General features: G+C 45.1%; 1 protein-coding gene across 1 annotated transcript; it reads left to right on the top strand.

The window, feature by feature from the left end:
• Positions 1-238: 238 nt before the first annotated feature.
• On the top strand, positions 239-21,871 carry PLCD4 (phospholipase C delta 4). Its single transcript, XM_077934266.1, has 16 exons — positions 239-544; positions 897-955; positions 2,165-2,323; positions 4,712-4,942; positions 5,855-5,982; positions 6,818-7,049; positions 7,413-7,614; positions 9,554-9,698; positions 10,133-10,285; positions 10,847-11,014; positions 11,933-12,089; positions 12,594-12,710; positions 14,059-14,237; positions 15,035-15,170; positions 16,359-16,508; positions 18,073-21,871. The coding sequence occupies exons 2-16, from the start codon at positions 931-933 to the stop codon at positions 18,174-18,176; spliced, it is 2,286 nt and encodes a 761-aa protein (XP_077790392.1). The 5' UTR covers positions 239-544; positions 897-930; the 3' UTR covers positions 18,177-21,871.
• The last annotated feature ends 1,306 nt before the right edge of the window (positions 21,872-23,177 follow it).

Genomic DNA, 23,177 nt, shown 5'->3' with positions numbered 1-23,177 from the left:
CCAGCTGAGATCCAGACAGAAGTTGCCCGCTGGAGCAAATTCCTCCCTCCCCCCAAAAAAAGCTAATTGCTGTGGTTGGGGGCTATTTTAATTAAAATTGTAGCTGTGGAGGAAAAGGTTAAACCTTCTCTCTTTGTGTGCTGCAGTCCTAATAAAAACTTGGTGGGTGGAGGGGAAGTTCCTGCTTGTGGGCTTCCAATATAGGCATCTGACTGGTCACTGGTGGTGCTTTGGCCTGTCACTCTCTCTCCCTCTCCCAGTATTTTGAAACCAGGCACTTTTTGTATTAATGGGTTAGCAAAGTAAATAAACCTTTGATCACTGACCCAGTTAGAACAAGTCTTAGTGGACAGACCTAAGAAATCATTATCCCAGATTTTTTCGTATTGCATTGAGCATTAAGACGGATCAACCAGGATGTACCATGAAATTTAATGGAAATTTTCTAAAAGATACATCATTGCAAGTATGAAAACATATGTGGAACCACACAGATAAGTACGCAGCGGCTCCATGTCTGAGAGGAAATTGCATCAAAATGAGGGTGCTTATTCTGATATTTTCCTGAAGTGCTATGAAGAGAGAATATATATTTTTATCACTGCTAATGGTAATGCTAAGAGGTTGTGGAAATAAATCCCAGCAGCAGCAACAAATAACCCCCCCCCCCTTTTTTTTTACCAGATATAATTTCTTGACCTTAAGATATTTTTGTGACTTCTATCAAAGGACTGATAAGGCGATTAAGGATAAAAAGGCACTTCTGTATGATTGTGGGACTAGAATTGCTTATGCAAAACATCAGAAAATAAATCAGATACTGAGTCTTCAGAAAGTGCTAGGTCAAATTACGGGATATGGCAATTCTGAAACCAATTGACTCTCCTGTGTTCTAGGTGACTGTTGTGCCAACCCACGGGAAGAAGGACCATGACTTCAGTTCTCTACAGTGTCCGTGAGTATTCTCTTGAGTCTCCAGGGAACCTCTAGATTGCTACCTCCAGGTTTTGGGTGGCCTTCGGCAAAATGCCATCCGCAGATCTTTCCCGAGTGACAGCCCTTGCAGCCATCAGTGGTGCTTGTTCACTTGCTCATCCTCTCCCTGTGGGAATGTTAAGTAAGGTAGGAGAGAATATATTGTTTTGATATTATCCCTCCTCACTCACGCTAGTGAGTAAACAGCAGAGCAACATTCCTTTTGCGACTTATCAGAAGCAAGTTGATGATTTGTTAGAATCCTTTAATTAAGCAATCCAGTCTGGATTGTTCCTGGTAAGTTTCCCCTTTATTTCCCTCTTAAAATAATAATAACGCAACAGAATCTTCATTAAAAGTAAGAATAAAGTTTTACTCACATTCAGTTCACGGTAGTAATGTGAAGGCAGGCTGTATCCTGTGGTTACAGTGAAAAGAAGTCTGAGCTACATCTTAGACTTTCTGCTTGTAGGCTCCATCCTATGTGGGTTGAGCCAAGTGCTGGCTAAGAGCAAGCAAGAGTAAGAGGGTAATAGTGAGATGGTTGCATGACCAGCCCTTTTATCTGGTCAGCTAGGGTCACACACGCCCATCTACCTGGCCACACACAGGGGGAGGAAGCTCCATAGCAGGTTTGACAGGAAGTCCTCCCTGTCTGGAGCCACATCCCTCTGTGTGTCCATTCTAGACAAAAGGAAAATGTTGTACTTGACTGCTCTAGTAATAATACATCCCACACACCCTCGAAGTCCTAGGGAGAAATATAGGGGACCTGGCAGGATGTGACTACTGTTGCTGGAAGCAAAAAGGAGATCTGAATGTAGAATCAATATGTTTGCCCTACAGCAGCCTTTCCCAACCTGGTGCCTTCCAGATCTTGTTGGACTCCATCTCCAATGGACAGGGATGATGGGAGTTGTAGTCCAACAACAACCAAAGAGAACCAGGTTGGGGTAGGCTGCTTAGAAGGATGTTATGGAATGGCTGTTTCATTCAGAGCATAATGTTTCCTCCAGAAGCTGGGTCTTTCTATCTTGAATTTGGCATCCCATCTCAATAGGGTCAGTTTCTGTTCCTTATCTGTATGCTTAAACACAAACAAATATTCCTTGTGTTCCCCATCCTGGGTGGGCGGTGGCCCTCACTCGCTTTCTGATGTGAAATGCAGTCCCCTCAATCTCCTGCTCAGGCCTTCAGCTAGATGAGAACCTGGAGCAGATGCAGCAGGGGACAATGATGCGCAAGGTGAAGTCCAAGAACTGGAAGAAACCCCGGTACTTCATGCTGCAAGATGACTGCATGACTGTCTGGTACAAATCCAAGATGTCTGGCAAAGCCAAGTCTGCCTGTGAGTTCCACTCCCTGCTCTGAATGGTGGTTAGCAAGGCTGGTTTCCATGTCACCTTGTCTTGGAGTTTGCACTTTCAGGCAAGCATATAGCACAATGTGGGGATCCTTTCATAAGGGTTGGAGCATGTCCAGATTGCAGAAGCCCCCACATGAAACTGTTTAATGACAGTCTGGCAACACCAGTCATTGGAAGAGATCAGAATGCAAAAATCACACAATTCTAAGCCAAAAGACTACTTAGCTTGATTTTTTAAAAGTGCTGGGCTGCAGCAGACTTCCACCGGGGAACAGGTATTTAAGAGATTCAGGGCACAGGCCCATAACATAAATGCTAATTTAGAGCCAAATTTAGATTGAATTTCAGACTGGGGTGTTAAAATTCTGACTCTTGATGTCACGGGGTGCCAACAGGATGTTCTGGGAACAATACAAATGGATCTGACCCTCAGGCCCACCTTCAATCTCTTGGCAAGAACTGCTTGTCCTGATCCACCAGCTGAAAGAAAAGCTTGTGGGAGTGGTTGGTTGCAGGGATACCAAAGAAGGATGTCAAAAAACGCCAGAGTTATCAGTTCTAGTGCTTTATTAAAAGAAGGTGTAGACTTACAGCAAATCAGCCTGCCAGGTCTCCCAGGCTTTACAGATGTAGGATAGACACTGCAGCAAGGCAATGGCTTGTCCGCACCCAAGCAAACATGTAGACATCCTTTATGTACAAAACAGCATACATCAGTTTACTCAGAAGCTCCCATCACATCTGGCCAGTGAGGCCATGGGTGGCAGCTATCCAAGACTTCTCCCCTCTCAGGGGCTAGAGCCCAGCGTCCCAAGGTTCACAGATAAGCATAGCATCGATGCAAGCCACTTAGTATACATCAAAGCAAGTGGATGTAAACACACTTGAGCTCATTCTTGCAACAACTACCAATTAGTTAAGGTTACCTCAACCACACACACAAAAGCACACACACTTCTTCTCCATCCAGCTGCTGCCAATACTTACTTGCAAGTCCCTGTCATCATCCGATATCCAGCAACAGATCATCACAATGTGGACTACAAAGGGAAATGTTTGTGTGCATCTGCATCTGCATATGTGCATGCTATGTTCTGAATGTCTTGCAAGAGGCATTTTAGATGTGCCTGTCTAAAAACTAAAAGAGCACTGGGCATGGTGTACTGAGCCTGACTTTCATATATGGTGACACTTGAAGCGGGACTGATCCTGTCACAAAGATAAGTGAGGTGATGACCTCAGGCAGCAGGTATTGAACATCAAATTGCCAGCTAATTTAATTGAAGTTTTTATGCATGTGGTGCAATTTAGATTTTCCACCTTGGTCACTAAAATATGTTTGGCTTGAAGAGAATACTGTATACTATATTTGGATTCATCTTGAGTGCTGGAAGTTGTGCATCTTCCCTCTGTCTATTGCATAATCTGTTCTAGTACTGGATGTTTTCGTTCTGTCATCCACAGAGATGTTTAATTTTCTCTTGGAGATTCTGTGAATGCTCACCCTGCTGCTGGAACTTCTCCAGGCTAATGGTCCACTGGGTGAAACTATCTTGCCCACAACTGCCTTTGAGATGTATTCCGCCATCAGTTTATGCTGGATGTACATTATGTCCCAACATTAATTGATCCAATAAAATGCTTTTTCATCTCTTCCCCTGTGATCTGCGGAGGTCAAAACTCTGTGACAGCACAGTAGCTTGGGACAGACAGAATAGGAAGGGCTTGTAGTTCAGTGACAGAAAAATCTGCCTTTGACACAGAAAATCCTAGGGTCAATCCCCAGCATCTCTAAATTGGACTGGGAAAAGACCCCGTCTGAAATCCTGGCGAGCCAATATAGGCAATACAGGCCTAAATGGATCAATGATCTGACTCAGTATAAGGCAGATTTCTATGCTCTTACGGGGTTGTTCAACTAAGGTAAAGGTAAAGGACCCCTGGACGGTTAAGCCCATTACCGTATCTCATCAGTGCTAGGATTTCCACTTGTGCAACAGGACACACCCCAATGTGGGTCCTGCACCCCACAAAATCAGTTCCAGAGGGTTGGGGAAAACCCCTAGAACGTATTAAGGAGCATGCACAGGGGGAGAAGAAGTGGAGAGGGTTCCACTGCACAAGCTGAAATCCTTGGGCTGATGGCATCTTCACGTAGTGCTGCTTTGGATAGAACCTCTAGTAAAGAGTTGGGTGAATAGACAGACAGATTAAATAAGCTGAATATGTGAATAGATAAATGCTAGGTAATGATGCTGATGCTGTTTCATGTGGGGCCCAACCTAAGAAGCAAGGGTCTAATTTTGTACCTTAAGCTCTAATCTTTGCATGAAGGCTGATGTTTCTTGGTGGTTATCCCTCTCTCCCAAGTCTCAGTGAGTGATGTGGAGACTGTGCGTGAGGGACACCAGTCGGAGGTCCTGCAAAGTCTAGCGGAGGAGTTCCCAGCCGAATGCTGCTTCACGGTCGTCTTCCACGGGCGCCGTAACAATCTAGACCTAATTGCCAGCTCAGCGGAGGAAGCTCAGTGCTGGATCCAAGGCCTGCGGCGCCTTGTGGAGATTGTCACTAACATGGACCAGAAGGAGAAGATGGATCAATATCCTTATGTTGAATTATTCACTGTCCATTTCCATGCCTGTAAAAGCTAACCTCAAGAGCTCAACTTTGTATTTGTTCTCCAATGCTGGAGATACTACCCAGGATTCATATCAAATATGAGGTTGATATCAACTGTAGCTTGGCAGCAGAGCACAAGCTTTGCACACAGAAATACTGGGTTCAATTTCTGGTGTCTCTAGGTAGCGCTAGCAAATACTCCTACCTTAAATCCTGGACAGTTGCTGTCAGCCCATGTAAATGATCCTGAACTAGAGGGCCAGTAGGTCTGACCTGAGATAAGGTAATTTCCTGTGTTCAATTGCTGACACTTAGATCTCTTTCTCAGCTTCAGCTGTCTCCACTATCTCTTCTGTGGTTCTTCCCTATCAATTCATTACTTCTGCAGTCACACCGTGTCCCTCCCCCTGCAATGAACCAACCTTTCTTCACTACTACCCAGCCATGTCTTGCCTGAACTGCCCATTGTTCCAGTCTGCTTTAGTTCTGGCTCTTCCTCTTTTTATAAGCACTACTTGAAGCCATGCAAAACTGCAGATAACAGATTCCGAATAGAATGTATGGGCGGGGGAAGGTGGTGCCAGTTGTTGTATTTTATTGATTTCTGCTGTGAACTACTCTGTGATTTTAAATGGAGAATAATACATAAATGAACTGGCCAATAAATAGGTAACATTTTGAATGAAGGGCTTAGTCTTATGAAAATTAAACCCGTGTTGGTGCATTTCAACAAGATGCAATTGTTAATAGTTGCCAAATTCTAGGGCTGTTTCTCGAAGCGTCTTGGCTGGGCAACACTAGAGTACACTTTTACGCTGTGGCTAGTTTTGAAGACTTAGCTTTGCCCGGCCACTATGAGACTGTTTTCCTTGACCCATGTCTTGGGCTGCACATGGATCTGTGACTGGTTCATGAAAGCTGATAAGGACAAGGATGGACGTATGAATTTCAAGGAGGTGCAGCACTTGCTCAGGATGATGAACGTAGCTATGAATGAAGACCATGCCTTCCGGCTCTTCCAAGTAAATTTGGGTGCTGTGGTGGGGAAGTTACAGTACTGGGTTGCATAGGGAAATCCCTGAGCTTGCTCTTCAAAAGACTACAGCACCTCATTTCCACCCATGATACACCATAGTGCACATATATTCACTTCTGTTTTTCTTTGCTCACACGCTGTGCCTCCAAACCTGGCTATTCTGTTGTCCAGTGTCATTATATCTCTCCGTCAAAGCATCATCCACCTGGCTGTGGCTCCTTGCCCATCTCTGTGTGTTGTCTGTTGTCTAGTCAAACTCAGTGATATAGTACAGAAATCACTGCAGGTCACATGCAGAGACATCTCATGGCATCCCCAAGTCTCTCTATTATGTTGTTGATCCCAATGGGGGCTGACAATAGACACTGGCAAGAGCAGTGGTGGATCATCCCAGATCCAGAAGCTGCCCCCCATCCTACCCACACTCTTCATTTAATCCCTGACCCTTTACTACTCCTGCCTCCATATAGTCATTTTATGGTAGTTTAAAGCTCCTTGGGCAAGGACCACATGGCTATGATGTACTGTGCATCAGCTAGGTCACATTTAGTGCTGTAGTAGCAGCAGCAGTGTCTTAATGAGTAAACCTCTGATCCTGTATGCCCTGTGTAGCCAATGTGGTACCCCTCCAGATGTTGCAGACTACAAACTCCCATCACCATCCTTCAACCACTGGCCAAGCTGACAGGTTGGAGTTGTAGTCCAAGCCATCTAGATGGCCTCACACTGGCTGGCTCTGCCTCGCCCCATTGCTTTTATCACAATGTTCTCCTTTCTGCACAAAGGACCCCCTTGGTCAGAGACCCTTCCATTCCTTGCAGATGGCCGACAAATCAGAGACAGGTACACTGGAGGGGGAGGAGTTTGTGCTCTTCTACAAAGCACTGACTCAGCGGGATGAGGTGCTCGAGTTGTTCCAGGAGTACTCCGAGGATGGCAAAAAGCTGACACTGTTGGAGTTTGTGGACTTCTTGCAACAGGAGCAGATGGAGGGGGCTGGCATTGATGAGCTCGCCATGGAGATGATTGACAGATATGAGCCGTCTGAGACAGGTTGGCGGGGTGGGGGTGGAGGAGGGGGGAGAGCTGGCGGGCCCACAACCTGGACAAGTGCCCCCAGTTAGCACAGGTTGGCCCTCGAATAGTGCCAAATCCTCTCTCAGAATAGGAGCTCCCAGGCATTGAGGGGGAGAGGGTATCTGTGTGTCTCTCTTGTCCCACTAGATCTCCACAAAGCACTTATCACCACCTGTATCAGTTTCATGACACCAATTGCCATAGAAACTGATGCTTTCCCCCAGCACTACAAAGGCTCCTCTTTCATGGGCTTTGTCCAGTTCAGTGTCTTTTGTTTTTTTCAGAGGCTAATTCCTCCTCAGTATTGTTCTCTCTCCAACTGGCTCTCTCTTCCCACAGCCAAGGCTCGCCACATCCTGAGCATTGATGGGTTCCTCGTGTACCTCTGCTCCCCCGATGGCTCCATCTTCAACCCTGAGCACAGGACGGTCTTTCAAGATATGTCTCAGCCGCTCTGCCATTACTTTATCTCCTCCTCCCACAACACATACCTGATGGAGGACCAGCTGAGAGGACAAAGCAGCGTGGAGGGATATATCAGGTAATCACAATCGAAAGGCAGTTGACTCACTCCCATAACAAAGCCACTCACAAGATACCTTTCACCATTATGACCTCTGTAAGATGTGCTCTTTACACAAAGCTTGGTGACCAAACCACTTGATATAGAGCAAACTCAAATACATGTTAAGCAAGAGAAAAGCCTACCAGAAATCTGCATCTCAAGGCCTAGTCCCCAGATCTCCTCAGCTTTTTATAAAACATTGACTGGAATTGCTTCACACACTGATGATTGGATTCCCATAGATTTGATTCCCTCAACATTACAACCTCTTCCCCCCAAAAAACATTCCTCACTTATTGCGCCTGAGAGTGCAGTTCCTCCGCTGTAAAGTAATGACATGACAAAGGCACCAGAATGCCAGAGATGTCAGCCACTGGTGGTATGGATTCAATTCTGGGCCTTCCAGAACCAGGCCTGGAGCCCAGTTTCCAGAACCATTGCTTCTGTGTTGGAAACCACAGGCCTTCTAGGGTAGGGTTACAAGAAGTCAAAATCCACTAAAAGCCACTATATTTTCTTAAAGGGGCAGCATTGTCATTCCTTCTACCTAATACCAATACACAGGTTTGCTATCACTAAACAACTGACCCTTGTGGGGGCAGAACAGCCACACTTGGCTTTACTCAAAGTGTGCAGAATTTTTGGCTCTCCAGATGTTGCTGATCTATAACTCCCATCAGTCCCAGCAAGTATAGCCAATGTCCAGGGGTGGTGAGAGTTATAGTCCAGCAACATCTGGAGGGCCAGATGTTCCCACAGCTGCTTTATTCTTCCCACTTTCTTCTTCACTTTCTGGTTCAGCAAATCTAAGGATGGAGGAATCTGTCAATTTCTCCCAATTCCTCTTTTTTAAGTTCAGTTCCACATCATATTTCCACATCAGTTTGCATTTGTTTGTTTTTTAAGTGTCTTCATGAAAATCTATCAGCATTTTAGTGATGATTTCTTCCAATATACATTTTGTATGCAATTTTGCCTAGGTTTTTGCAAAGCAACTTTCCTTACTATAATGCATCTTGGTGTGCTATTTTCATGAACATATGTGTTTTTATGCTTACTTTACACTATTGTACACATTACATGGTTGGATAACTGCACTGCAAAATTCAGAAAAATGTGAATGTCAAAGAAGCACTATGTTTCAATTTGTGTATTTTTTTGAAAAGTGTGAATTATGGGCTCACAAAAAGGTACCCACATTTTCATGTTATCCACAATGTTTACTTCCTGCCTTTGGAGTGAAGACGGATGTAATGTGTACAGAGTGGAGGGGCTGAGCTGGAAATGCTACTTATTATTTCCCCTGAAAAATGGTTCTGCAAGTTTCAAGTAGAATATAGCTGTGTCCAATGCTGACTGGCTTCCCCACCCATTCCAAGACCCTTCAATCCCTGGAGGAGTTTTGTAGTTTCAGAAGTGCCCATTTTGAAATAATAAGGTGATTAATAAATGGATAAAATGCATGAAAATTCATGCAGCACTTAAAAAAAAATTACCCCAGCTGAACCCTGGTGAGAAGGGAAAACTAGTAGGTGACCCAGCATTTGATATTCTTTGATTTGCTGCTGTGTGCACCTTTTCAGTGATGAAGTTGGAAGGAAGCTGGTCTTTCACCCTGTAAATCAGGGACCCACTCAGACCTCTCCTTTTATATTACCTTGGTCTTCATCCCCTCCAGTTTAATATTCAAGCACTGAGCTTGAATGCCCCCAAAGTGGAGAGATGCCTGGTGCAACCAATGCTGGTATCAGGCAAGCACAGGCAAAGTATGACCTGAGAGCCTTTTTACCTCAAAGGATTTGGCATTGTAAAAAGTGATTCCCCCACCCCCATGTTTCAAGCTAGCAGCAAAGGGTGCTACTCACAGACCAAGAGGCTAAGAAGGGCTCATGAATCGCCTTCTTTTCCTCTGCAGGGCTCTGAAGCGGGGCTGCCGGTGCCTAGAGGTGGACTGTTGGGACGGACCTAATGGGGAGCCCATTGTCTACCATGGCCATACCTTTACCTCTAAGATCCCCTTCCGGGAAGTTGTGACAACCCTTGATAAATATGCCTTCCGGGTAGGTTGGACTTTTCTGCCACAAGGGATGGGGTCAGTAGGGTGGAATTGTGAAGGCTGCTAATTTGTTATCCAGCCAAATTCAAGGTGTCGCTTTTGATTAAATTCCCCCATCCTCCAGACAGCACATCAAAGTTGTGAGAGCCTAATTTTAGTTCCAGTTGTCCCCAAACCCCTCCCTTTGTTAGATTTAAATAGGGCACACCATCTTTCCTTCTTGTTGTTTCAAATGGCTGTGGTTCCATAGTTTTGCCACATCCCAGCAGTGGCTTCATTTCCCTCTATCCTACTTGTCTGGTCTCCAGGAATCCTAAAGGTGGCTCGCTATCCCTCAAACAGTTCCATCCCCCTCATTATGTCATCAAACTCCACCTTCAACCTCCCACACTTTAGGGCTATTACTGCCTCTAACTTCTTATGTCTGCATTCTCCCAGGCTTCTAAATACCCCATTATCCTGTCTCTTGAGAACCACTGCAGCATAGAGCAGCAGGACATCATGGCCCAGCAGCTGAAGGGGATTCTGGGAGAGCAGCTCCTCACCACCACCATTGATGGACGTGTCCCAGTGCAACTGCCTTCACCAGAGGTGGGGACATGGTGTTGTCAATTGTCTTTCCTTAACCTGGTCTTACAGAGCTTGACTGCAATCCTAGGACTGTTATTTTAACACTCAGGTGACCCAAATTCTTTTACATATTAGTCTGATGTATTAAAATGGTGGCCATAGGAAGGGGAGGAGCCAGAGGTGAGGGGTGAAGGTTAAGGCAGATGAAGGGACTGGAGGGGGTTCCAAAGGAGCTATTGTGGGAATTAAAGCATTTTTTGTCAGAACCACTAAAGGGAACTTCAAGAAGAGAATTAAAGGCAGAAAGGAGCACTGGAGGAACAGAGGTATTGGAGGGAGAAGTATTGGGGACACTTTGTTAAAATCATGGTGAAAGATTGAGTAAAAGGACATCGGGGGACCTTTAATTGAGCAGGATGTTTGCTGTGAGCATATTTAAGAGGCTGTCATACTTGTGGAGCAAGGCAGAGTTTTACAGGACAGCCTTGCCGAGCTGGTGTTGCTAGAGGCCCTTCCCCATCGCCTGAACTCAAAGCACCATCATGTCTGCCCTGATATGACCCACCCTGTGTCCTCATGCAGGAACTGAAGGGCAAGATCATCCTGAAAGGGAAGAAGATTGGGCACCTGGAGGATTATTTGAATGGGCATCTGGATGAGCCGCCTGAGCGGGAAGAGGAGGAGGAGGAGGAAGAGGGGCCAGAGGCAGAGGAAGAAGTCCTGCGCAATGAAGACAAGAAGAAAGAGAAGGTACATGGAAACCCTGGTTAGTTGGCTCTTTAGAGGTAGTGGCAGCTATGTTTTGAGGATCCATCCTGGAGTTGCCTGCACAAAGTTCACATAGCAGTTAAGGTATGTCCAGTCTTTATGAGCATTCATTATAATGTGTTTGTGGGGAGGTTATGCAACAATTTGCCAGCCAAGTGTTGATACGTCTTCCCATTAATCGTTTGCTCATCCCTCAATTTCAATGCATTTCCCCATCATTTCCCCAACTGCTAAAAGTCCAGGGTTTGTTTGCTTTAAAAAATTGTTGCACTAGTGTGGTAGAGCGATATGCACTTGAACCTCACCTGCCAGATACCGACAGGTGGGAGGTACCTGCCCGCAAAAGCAGGAGTGACTGACGACAATACACACATACAGGTTAGTTTTTGATAGAATGTGAGCTACATTGATTCTACTGGGAAACCCGGAAACCCTGATGTGGAGAGAAAGCAAACTTTCTTACACTGCACTACAGCCTTTGAATCATTTGGAGTTGGTGGCTCTTTCTCAGGAGCAAAAGGGGGCTCTTCTCCTATCGCAGGAATATGGGAAGCTGCCTTTGTATGTGAGTCAAACCACTGGTCCGTTGGGTTCTCTGACTAGCAGCTCTCTCCAAGCTCCCAGGCAGGGTTTTAAATTAGTCTTTTTAAAAACTGGAAATGCCAGGGATGCAAAGCGCATAGGCTCCCTGCTGAGGTATGACTCCTCCTAACAAAAGACAGGTAAAGTTCCCAGGGCCAAAACTCTACCTGCCCCTCACCAATTAAAGGCAAAAGGAGCCTTCCCCCCACAAAGCCTGATATTTTGATTCTATTTTTAGCAGGTGTGGGACTCAATCTTACTCCCGTGTCTGCAGTACACATGGTCATCATTTACAAGTTGGTCTCACGTTCTTTGCAGAAGGCCAAACAGTCCCTCTCCCAGGAGCTTTCTGACTGCATTGTCTACTGCAAGAGCGTGCCCTTTCACAGCTTCCAGCACTCCCGCAGCCACTACAAGTCTTACGAGATGTCCTCCTTTGCTGAATCCAAGGCCCGCAAGCTCATCCGAGAGGCTGGTGAGAAACCGGGGATGGAGGCAGCCAGCAGGCAAGACATTAGGAACGTGCATTGGCGGGCCCGTGACTCCTCTGACTCCTCCCCAACATACACTAAGATGTTAATGTTTTGCCCCATATTGCCAAGCAGTCAGAAAGTCAGAGGCAGCCCTCCCTGATTCAGTTTCCTTTGGGTCAGAGAACATACCAGCACAGCATAGTGGAAGCAAACAACCTCTTGTAAGCAGGCAGCAAAGCCACTCTAATTCTGCATCAAATTCCCAGAAAGCAGTTTGTGAAGACCTACACACGCATTGGGGTGGGGTGCGCACCCTAATTTCAACTAACCAGCTAGAAATTCCATGTTCTCTGTCTACATTTTAGGTAAACTGGATGCAAACTGTTTCTCTGACACACACATCACTTAGTTGCAGAGGGTCACATTCTCCAAGCACTAATAACTGGAGAGGGGGTTCCCCAAATACCAGATTTCTAAACTTTTGGTGTGCTAACTACCTCCTGCAGGAAATGACTTCATCCGCCATAATGCCTGGCAGCTGACACGCATCTTCCCCAGCGGTCTGCGGACGGACTCCTCCAATTACAACCCCCAGGCGATGTGGAATGTGGGGTGCCAGCTGGGTATGCCAGCCCCAGAAGGATTTAAGGGGTGGGTGGGTGAGGAAGTCACCCTTGTGTTGTTGTTTTTTTCAGAGCTGCAGCTCCCAGAGTGGTCTAGCCATCAGACCCTCTTCCCCTGGAACTTTGGGGATTGTGAGCAGAATAGAGTCTCCTAGCATCTCTTGGCACCTTGAACAGAGTGCAGGATTGTGTGTGTGTGTGTGTGGAGGAAGCCAGGACTAAAGTGGCGAGATACTGCTTTAAGTGCAGATGGGGCTTTAGATGGCTTTTAAAAGGGAGATTAGACAAACTGCTGGGGGCTAAGGCTACTGATGGCTATGAGTCATAATGTCTGACTGCTACCTGAGAATCAGCAGCAGCTTTCCTCTGACTAGCAGTCACTGGGGAATGAGAGGGAGACGCAGACACAGACACAGAGAGACAGAGAGCACACACTTGCACATCTGATTGTCCATTGTGGGAAACAGGAGGCTGACTAAACAGGCCTTTGGTTTGAGCCAACAGGGCTATATTTATTCACTTATTCCCACAAATGCTGCCTCCCCTTCATTTGCCTAGCCTCAGAATCCTGCTTTCTGGGAGGGGGACGAGTTGTCATATGCCAAGGAGTATTTTTGGCAAGATGGCAATCTAGGGAAGGGTTAACTACTCCTACTACACTGATCCTCTCCTGGAAATCCCCTCCTCATTTGTGTCTCAGCAAACTTTGCTGAAGTAGCAAGCTGTTCCACCCTTGGATATTGTAAGTAAGTAAACCTGATCCCAGCATCTGAAGGCACATAAGGTTACGACATTGCAGGTCTGGGGGTGACTGTCTGTGAGACATATGTATGCCACACTGGGTTCTATGATGGCAGAAAGACAAGATGTAAAATAAATATACAGTGTGCTTCAGAGTGTTCAAAGTGGTGCTTTATAAATAATAGTTATTTATTCTGCTATTGCCAAGCCTTAGCGGTCAAAACTGGGCTTTACAGCATGGCTGTTCTTATATGGGGGAAGGGTTTTCCCCCCAACTCTTCTGAATGTTGGTTTCCTCAGCTTTCTTCAAGCTTGCAAATGCAGATTCGAAAGGCAGGAACTGAGGGAAGATAGAGATCCAGAAATGGGATAAGTGGGTGTAGGGAGGGAAACACTAAGACAATGATATGTCATGTGTTTTATCCCCATTATTAGGGAGATGTGGGTTGATGGCCCTCTCTCCACAGTGTGCAGTTTGGGCTTTAATTTGTATTTCTAAGATGCCTTGCATGGAAGAAGCTAGCAAGAGCTAGAAGACTGCTCTCTTGTTTGCCTCCAATTGCTGCTGGTCTGAAAGATTCCTGTCTCCTCCTCCTCCTCCTCCCAGTGGCCTTGAATTTTCAAACGGCTGGTACAGAGATGGACTTGTGCGATGGGCTCTTCAGTAAAAATGGCCGCTGTGGCTACGTGTTAAAGCCGAGCTTCATGAAAGACCCAGAGACAGCCTTCAGTCCTGAGAACCCCCAAAGCAGGGAGAATGGTAGCCCCCTGAACATAGCCATTAAGGTACTGTGTGAGTTTGTTGCCCATACCTTAACCTAACAGGGCTTTTAGGATTTTAGAGAAAAACGTATTGGAATAAGAAGCTTCCAGATGTCTATGAGAGAATGTGGCCCCCATCTTGGAAAATTTCTGTCCGACCTAGAGAGAGGCTTTATCTACCCTGCTATCTTTTAATAGCTACTCAGTGCTACTATCCTACTGCAGATGTGGGGAATATTTGACTCTCATGCTGCTGAACTAACATGGCCACTGGCCATGCTTCTGGGGCTGATGAGAGTTGTAGGTAAGCCATATCTGGAGGGCCAAAGTTTCCCTATACCTGGTTGAGTCAAAGATCAACTTCTGTTGGAAAAACTGAGTTTGGGATAAAGTGGTACCTCGGTTTTCGAACGTCTCCTTGATGAACGTTTTGGTTTTCAAACGTCGTAAACCCAGAAGTAAATGCTTCAGTTTTTGAGCACTTTTTGGAAGTCGAACATGCCACACAGCTTCCGTTTTGAGTTTTCCCAATTGAGTTTTCCATTTTGAGGCTTCCGTTTTGAGTTTTCGGTTTTTGAACGTTTGAGAACTCAAACGGTCTTCTGGAGCAGATTACATTCGAAAACCAAGGTACCACTGTATCAAGCAGGCAGAGTGTTGTTCCAAGTCCTTTGTGTCTTTGGGCTTATATGCCAAAGTGACCAACTTCCTTTGTCACTGTTTTGAGCTGCTTGAGTTGCAGGGTGCAGCTGCTGACACATTGCTGTTTGCACATATGGACTTGACTGCTCTTCTATGCTCACCATAAGCTTCTCTTCCAGATCATTAGTGGGCAGCAACTCCCCAAGATGCCCAACAGCAAAGAAGGCTCCATCATCGATCCACTAGTGCGAGTGGAGATTCATGGGATCCCTGCTGATAGTGCCAAGCAGGAGACCAAATATATTGATGATAACGGTGAGGCAATTCTCTTGGTCATTGTAAAGAACTGCTGAGATGGGGTTTTATGTGGACCTCATGCATGTGTCAACATGGATGCCCCTCATTCTTATTTACTTAAGGATGAATGAATGAATATCCTGGTGTTATCTGTGCCAAGGGAACTCAGATTCTACATTTTAAAAAACCAAATTCTTCAATAGGAATGAATGTCCTTAAAATACTAGGCATGTCAGGCATGGTTTTAAATTGTGATGTTTTTGTTTTTGGTAAGAACTGGGGTGGTAAAGTACAAGGAAGCAGCAGAGGTGGGAACAGGTAACAGGGGAAAGATTTATTAGGGGGACTTGGAGCCCCAAAGAAGCAAATAACTCATGTGTAGGGCATATGAGCCACCTTTGGAAGCCTTGGGTTTCCATGTCTGTGGCCTACCACACTGGGCACAATCCAGCAAATGTGAGTTGTATGACTAAGCCTCTTTGAAAACAGTGGATTGGTATGTGCTGATGTTCTTATGCTGTTGTGTATTGTATTTATTATTTTAGACAGTTTGAAATGTCTTACCTAAAGAGCAGCCCATAAATACATTAAAATAAAACAAAATGAGTTGCAGCCGATTTGTCCCATTGACATAAGTGAAGCTTCACCTCATGACTAACATGTGTCCATTCTCCATTACATTTTCCTGTTTTCCTTCGCACCCAGGCAGGGTAGAAATTTGCATAGTCATTTTGAAAAGGAAGTTGAACTTTGCAAAAAAGGTAAATTCTCCACCAAGGTCCCACAATAGTATATGCATATCTTCTTCCTTCTTCTTTGGCGACCACTCGTAGCCAAGTGAGATTGTCTTCCATAAACACAGTTTTAACAATGAGTCCATAAGTGACTGTGGAGGCCAATTCTGGACCCACACATCCTTCCACAGTGGGGACATTGGTTTCCCACTTAAAGGCATCTTCTCTCTTTTTTCCTGGGGCATTGAAAATGCTAAAAGCCCAGTTGGACCATTCATAGTAGTAGAAAAGTGATGCAAAGAGGGCAGGTGTTTTTGAGGTTAGACCAGAGCAGTTTAGGAATCTCAGAAGCAGCAATGCAGAGGGAAGTTGTGTGAGATTTTATGGAGGTGAAGATGGACAGAGGCTGGGGGACACATACAGGTTATGTGCTGTGACAACACCCTCTTTTCACTTTAATATCCCTGGATAGGTTTTAACCCACAATGGAATGAGGCCTTTCAGTTCCAGGTTTGGGTACCAGAGCTGGCACTTCTGCGCTTTGTGGTGGAGGATTATGACAAGGCATCTCGGAATGACTTTGTGGGACAGTACACTCTACCTCTTACTAGTGTCAAAGCAGGTGAGCATCTCCCTCTCAGCCCTGTGGGGTGTGACTATCTTGTGCCAGTTTGCTGCCAAGATCAAGAGACGAATGCATCCCTGGCAGGTCAGTCAAGGTTAGCCAGAGACAGTTATTTGTGTACATAAGGAAGGCAGACTAAGTTACCCCCTTCAACAGAGACTGTAACAACTCAGTAAATCAGCACATGGATATTATGACCACAGTACAACACAAAAGTACATAGTATTAGATCCAGACTCTGGGCTCATCCACACCTCCGTTTGCCCTGCCACTTTCCCCTGGAGAAACCTGTGGTTTACTGCTAAATGGAGCCAAACAGCAATCAGGTTTTTGTTGCGTTGCCATTTGTTTCAATTCAGCAGTAAAGAGCAGGTTTTCCAGGGGAAAGCAGTGGGGCAAAGGAATAGCCACTTGGACCCATTTTCCAGGCACAAGACAAGTGGAAGTGTGAAGGAGCCCTTAATGACTACCAGGGCCCTTCTAACCATGTCTTCTCAGAAGTACCGGTAAATCCCACTGAGTTCAGTGAGGCTTACCCAGGTAAGTGGAATCAGGAGTGCATTGTAAGTCTGGATTCAATCAATCAGTTTGATTGAGATGCAGTTAAAGATGCTGCCCTTTTAAACCTATACAGCTGCTCTCTGAATTCTTTTCTTCTTTTTTTTTACTTTTAATTCCAAAGCAGGCCTGACGTTTATCACAACCCACAAATTAATTCTCCCCCATGAGAAGTACAACTCACTTTGCAGGATGGCTGGGGGGGGGCAGGAATATGTATGATTCCATCCTCAGAATCAATGGATTTGCTTCCTTAGTATTTGGATTAGTTATTACCATACTTGTAGCTGCTGCTAGATCACACTGCAGAGTTTTGCATTTCCATCCTGTGTACATACATTAATTTTTATTTTTTGTAGGGGGAGGGAGGGAGCTCATGTTGTCTCCATCTAGTGGAGAAGAGAAATACTGTGCCCTGTATTGGTGCTAGAATACACACTTCTACAGGCTGTAGCTGTGATCAACCGAATAAATGCATCTGCTGCAGGACAAGCAGAATATATAAAACATCAAATCTACTCAAAGGAATGGGAGAAACCCAGAATTTGTAACCATTCATTGTGCTCTCTGCCCATGGGTGTAGCCAGGAACCTCAATCAACTAAGTACTTTCAATGCTTTTCTGCCCCCCATCCCCCCTTGACTATGCCCATATCTCTGCCTGTAGCATTATCTAGAGCTCAGGAGGAGAGCACAGGCTATGCATGCAGATGAGCCCTGGTTTGTGTTTGTTTTTAGGATCCCACCAGGGCTCTGCTGGTTATAGTAGGCAGAGTTGGGCTGGATGGACCAGTAGTTTAACTCAGGGATAGCAAGCATAGGACTCTCCAGGTGTTATTGAAGTACAGCTCCCACAATCCCTGGCCACTGGCCGTGCTGGCTGGGGCTGATGGCAGCTGGAGCCCAACAACATGGTTGGTTACCCTTGGCCTAACTCAACACAAGGCAGCTTCAAACACTGTGCGTGGCTCTTTTTTTGTCTTTTTTTTTTGTCTCCCATGCAGGATACCGCCACATCCACCTTCTTTCCAAGGATGGGACGGGGATCCCACCAGCCTCCCTATTTGTCCATATCCGAATCAGGGAGTTGTCAACAGAGAGTGACTAAAGCAACTGTGTCTCCAAATACAGCTCTTCCCTCTCTGCCCCATTTAGGTTGGAGAATGTGGGGGGAGGGGGAGGGAAAGGGGACAAGAGTTGTCTTAAGAATGGATGCCATACCCCACTCCATCTGCCTGCCTCTCTTGTTCCTACACAGCACTGGACTGAAAAGTTACTTTGCACTACTATATATATATATATTATTATTATTATTTTTTCAAAACGAAAACCCAACCCAACAGTTTTGTATCATTTTGCTGCTATTTTTTTAAAGAAAGAATTTAAACTATTGTGATTTGCACAGTTCCCAGACCCTCCAACTATATCTGTCCACTCGTATGGTTCAGTTTTAAAATCTACCTCCGTTGTGCAAAAAGGGCAGGACAGGCTACTGCAGCCACGAATGGGACCTACCCCAAAGCAGACTTAACGATATTCAAAAGGAAGAGTGAATTTCTTTCAATAACGTCAGCCAACCATCAAGTCTTTCCAAAGGGCTTTGTTTTTCCACCTGTCTTCAAGGGCAACTCTCCTGATCTGGGCCCAGAAGTAGGTCCAGTCTGCTGGCCACCTTCAAAGTAGCATCAGAAGGTGGCTGATCAAGCTTTTCCTGGATGCTCCTGACAAGATTTGGCAATAACCGAGAGAAGAGAGAAAGGATTCCGGTGTTGACTCTTGTGGCAGCATCTCTTTCTAACTGAGCAAAAGAGACAGGAAGAAGCTAAGCTGTTGGACCACCTGCTCTTTTCCCTTGCAGACTGCATATGAGAAAGGGGAAACCCTGCTTTATTTATTCCCCTTGCCCAATCTGAATGGTACTGAGATACTACAAGATTTCCCCCTTCCTCATCTCCTAGCTGTAGCCCTCCCGTTACCACCACCCAGTTAGCAGCTAATAGGGTGCTTGTATATATGGATGTTTATCGCTTAGCAAACATTTGACAACATGCATCTGGGAAACTGACATCGCACATGGAAAGCCTTCCACAGAGCCGCTAACAATACTTTCCAATGGAGGCAGTTTGCACAGCTAGGTAGAAGCCATCAAATGATGTACAGTGTGTGCCTATGATTATCAGCCCTCAGGGAAAGAGTAGAAAGGACTTATCCCACTGATTCCTTGAAGACTGCCATAAAGATAGAAGGAATGCCAACAACTCCTTTTCTCAGCTCAATAACCATTGGCTTCCTGTCAAGTATGTGTTGGCCAAGGAGCTCTGACAGTCTAATTCTGCCTTTATATAGAAAGATGTTGGCTAGACTCGAATCATCCTCTAAATCAACTCCAAGCAGGAAGTGATAAGATTCTTATAGATGAGCTTGTCTTTTTCTGCATCAGCACTAACAATATTCATACAACTGACTCCTCAGTAAGAATTCTTCCACAGCAGGAATGCCTTGGTATTCTCAAAGCCTCCATAAACATAACACCTTTTTTTCTGATGCAATTAAGATGCTAGCTCCACAAAAATGTGATGAGAACAACGGTCGCCAACACAGAACCCACAGGTGACAGTGCATCAACTAGTTCCTATGGTGCTCAAAGAAGGTCTCAGCAAACATCTCAAAAATCCATAATGTGCAAGAGACTGTTTGAGCTTCTTGTTCAACCCTATTTCATTAGATACCGGATTGTACACGCTTTTGGTGTCCTCCTCCCCCTAATGATTGGAGGGGGGCTTGGCTATCTGTACCATTTGTGGTCCTCCTTGTCTGTTCTCTTAGTCATGTGGTAGTCATTTTCTGTTATGCCACATTCCTACAGCAGCCATTTTGTGACTGGTACCCGCAGCACTTCCTCAAAAAATGTACCCAGTGACACAATTCTTATTACTGTTATTATTAATTAGTTTTGTATCCCGCCCTTCATCCAAAAATCCCAGGGCAGTTCACAATAGAAAAATACAAAATGAGAATAGAAACTGCATAATAAAACGTAAACAAAAGCAAACCATTAATTCCCCTCCCACAAATACATTTAAAAGGCTACAGAATGCTAATCACTTGAATGCCTGGTTGAAGAGAAATGTTTTCACCTGGCACCTAGGTTCCAGGTGGCCTTCCCTGGGGAGAGCATTTCACAAACAGGGAGCCACCACAGAAAACAGCCTGTTCTTATGTTGACACCCTATTGACCTCTTGTGGAGGCACACAAAGGCCTCAGATTATGATCACATTGTTTGGGTAGGTTCGTGTGGGGAGGGGCAGTCCTTGAGGTATTGCAGTCTTCAGCCGTTTAGGGCTTTATAGGTCAAAACCAGCACTTAGAATTGGGCCTGGAAACTAATTGGCAGCCAGTGCAGTCAGGCCAGGATTGATGTAATATGCTCAACCTGTTTTGCCCCAGTGAGCAACCTGGCTGCCAAATTCTGCACCAGCTAAAGTTTCCGAACCATCTTCAGAGGCAGCCCTACATATAATGCGTTGCAATAAACTAACCTATAGGTTATCAGAGCATAGATGACAGAAGTTAAGCTATCCCTGCCCAGATAGGGGCATAGGGGTAGGGCCATCAGCCCAAGCTGATGGAAGGCATTCTGGGTTGCTCAGGCCACCTGAGCCTCAAGCGACAGCAAAGGACCCTGAAGTACCCCCAAGCTATGTATCTGCTCCTTCAGAGGGAGTGCATCCCCATCCATCCGGTCTAGGGAATCACCCACTAACAGTACTTCAGTCTTAGGTGGATTAAGCTTCAGTTTGTTTGCTCTCATCCTGTCCATTACCAAGGCAAAACAACAAGGTTGCTTGCCTCTATAGCCATGGCTCAGCTCCTTACCATTTAGACTGGTCTCGCAGTAGGTATACTCCAGTGCTTTTGTGCTCAGTTGTTAAATTATCCAGTCACACAAAATAGTGCATGTACAACTTCCACATAGCAGCCACAGGCTTCTGCCTCTGAGAGGCAACCCTTTTGTGTGGAATGATTTTTGCTGGGAAGCAGAAATAGCAGATAGAACTACAGAGGCCTGCTGGTTGAAAAATCAAAAGACAGGATAACTCACCGCAACTCTAAAGTAGCCAAAAGAAGAGGAATTTGATACTATAAAAGCTGCCTCCATCTTAAGTCTAAATGGACTAGAGCAGTGAGGCAGCCAATGTGGTGGCTGCTGAACTACAACTCCCATTATCCTTTACCATTAGCCAGGTTGACCAGGGATGATGGGAATTGTAGTCCCTCATTCATTTGAAGTACACCCTTCAACTGGAAGCCAGTTGCACTTTGCCAGTCCCAGATCAGGGATAGTCAGCATGATGCCCTCAATGCTGGACTCCAACTCCTAGCATACCTGGCTACTGAACATGCTATCTGATGATGATGATGGTAGATGTTGTTCAACTATATCTGGAAAGTGCCATGTTGGCTGCCCTTGGGCTAGAGTCTCACAGAGCAAAAACCTAATTCATGTGGAAACAGCACTTTGGCTGTGACAGATGTGACACAGTTACCTGCAAGCTAGCTTGCCTGTTTACAGCATGCCTATGCATCCAGTCAGCTTGTCTTGTTCCCTAGCCACAACCCTCCTACTTGTACATCTTTGTTTAACTCAGGTATGTTTACAGATGCAATATATGTCTAAAAATATCTATAGCAATGCATGGAATGTCATTTACTTCCCAAATACTGCCTCCTTTGTAAAGGGCCGAGACCCTACATATGCAAATTGGTTTTATCAAAATAATAAAAAGACAAGTTTAAAATGGTCTGAAATTCCCTGTTGCAAAATGTGCCTAAAATGCTGGGAGTTTCAAACACAGCAAAGTGGGGAGCTGAGGTGACATACAATTATGCCATGGGGTAATTTATGCACATTTTCATGGCTTCGTTTCATTGCACAATTTAGATTTTTGCTAACTGAAGGTTGGGAATAAAGATTAAAACACAGGGAAAATGAAGAGCTATAGAAAAGAAGCAAAGAAGTCCTATGTTGTCCAGCATCCCATTTCCCATGAGAAATGAGAAATCCACAAGCAAAACATGAGCATATAGGAACAAAAAAGCAATGTTTAAGACTACCACAGCAGTAGAAATCAACCTTAAATTTGCAATTCTTAGGAAATGGCAGTACCTACTCAATTTTCTGTTAGAAGACATCCATTCCATGACATAATCAAAGCTGCAGAGCCTTTCATAAATGTTGTGGGCTACAGAAAAAAAAGAAACACAAACCCCTGGAGTTTACCATAAAATGAGGAAGACTGGGCTTAGCTGAGTTTCCAAAGAAGCGGACATCTTTCATTCACAGCAACCATATGCATATACAAGAACAAGAGGGAGACTCTCTTTTTGTGCATCACACACTCACACTCAAAACACAGCTCTTGGAGTAGCAGCTCAAACTAGGAGGCAAAGGATGGCTTCAGGTCCTGGTGCCTGTTCTGTTGCTCAGAATGAATATTTCTGGTCTCAGACACATCATTTAGGGGGAAATAAAGGATGGGCGAGTGTCTGATCTGTGCATATCACAGTGTACACTAGAGTTAGTAAACGCACATGAAATTTAAAAAGTGGACAAGTATGCCATGACCTTACTGCTCAAAATTTTTACAACTCTCAGTGTTCTGCAGCCTCAGCACCTAACTTGCCTTTCAGCAAAAGTGAACACACACGTCATGAGCAATCTTCATAGAAAACACTGCAGGGGTGGAAAGTACGTGAACCTGAAAGGCAAAGGCTTAGCTTAGTAAAGCTGCACAGTACTACAATGTCAAAAATCAATTAAGTGCAGCTATAAACTCACTTTGTCATAAGGGTTTCCAAGACAGCAACCTGCTAAGTGCTCCTGGCCCGTCATAAAGAGGCTTTATCAAATACTCTCATCATTTGCAAGCTGGAACAAACTGATTACTTCCAAGTAAGATTGACATGTGTCCCTGCACTCCCTAGAAGAAAGGAAGAAAATGCCAAGCCTCTCCCACTGCAGCCACTGGCAAGAAGTATATACAAGACCTTCCATGCCAATTTTGAAATTCCTGCAAGCAGAAAGCAGCTCTTGCAAATTAGCACTGT

The sequence above is a fragment of the Podarcis muralis genome, chromosome 1 (assembly GCF_964188315.1).
Source record: "Podarcis muralis chromosome 1, rPodMur119.hap1.1, whole genome shotgun sequence".
NCBI classification, from domain to species: domain Eukaryota; kingdom Metazoa; phylum Chordata; class Lepidosauria; order Squamata; family Lacertidae; genus Podarcis; species Podarcis muralis.
This window is presented reverse-complemented; position numbering and strand designations above follow the sequence as displayed.

What these genes read in the sequence shown, in the direction of transcription:
- PLCD4 (XM_077934266.1), top strand. Translation starts at nt 931, where the DNA reads ATGACTTCAGTTCTCTACAGTGTCC. An exon ending in ATGCCTTCCGGCTCTTCCAA is followed by an intron (nt 5,983 to 6,817) that starts GTAAATTTGGGT and finishes CATTCCTTGCAG; the next exon opens with ATGGCCGACAAATCAGAGAC. An exon ending in TTGATAAATATGCCTTCCGG is followed by an intron (nt 9,699 to 10,132) that starts GTAGGTTGGACT and finishes GCATTCTCCCAG; the next exon opens with GCTTCTAAATACCCCATTAT.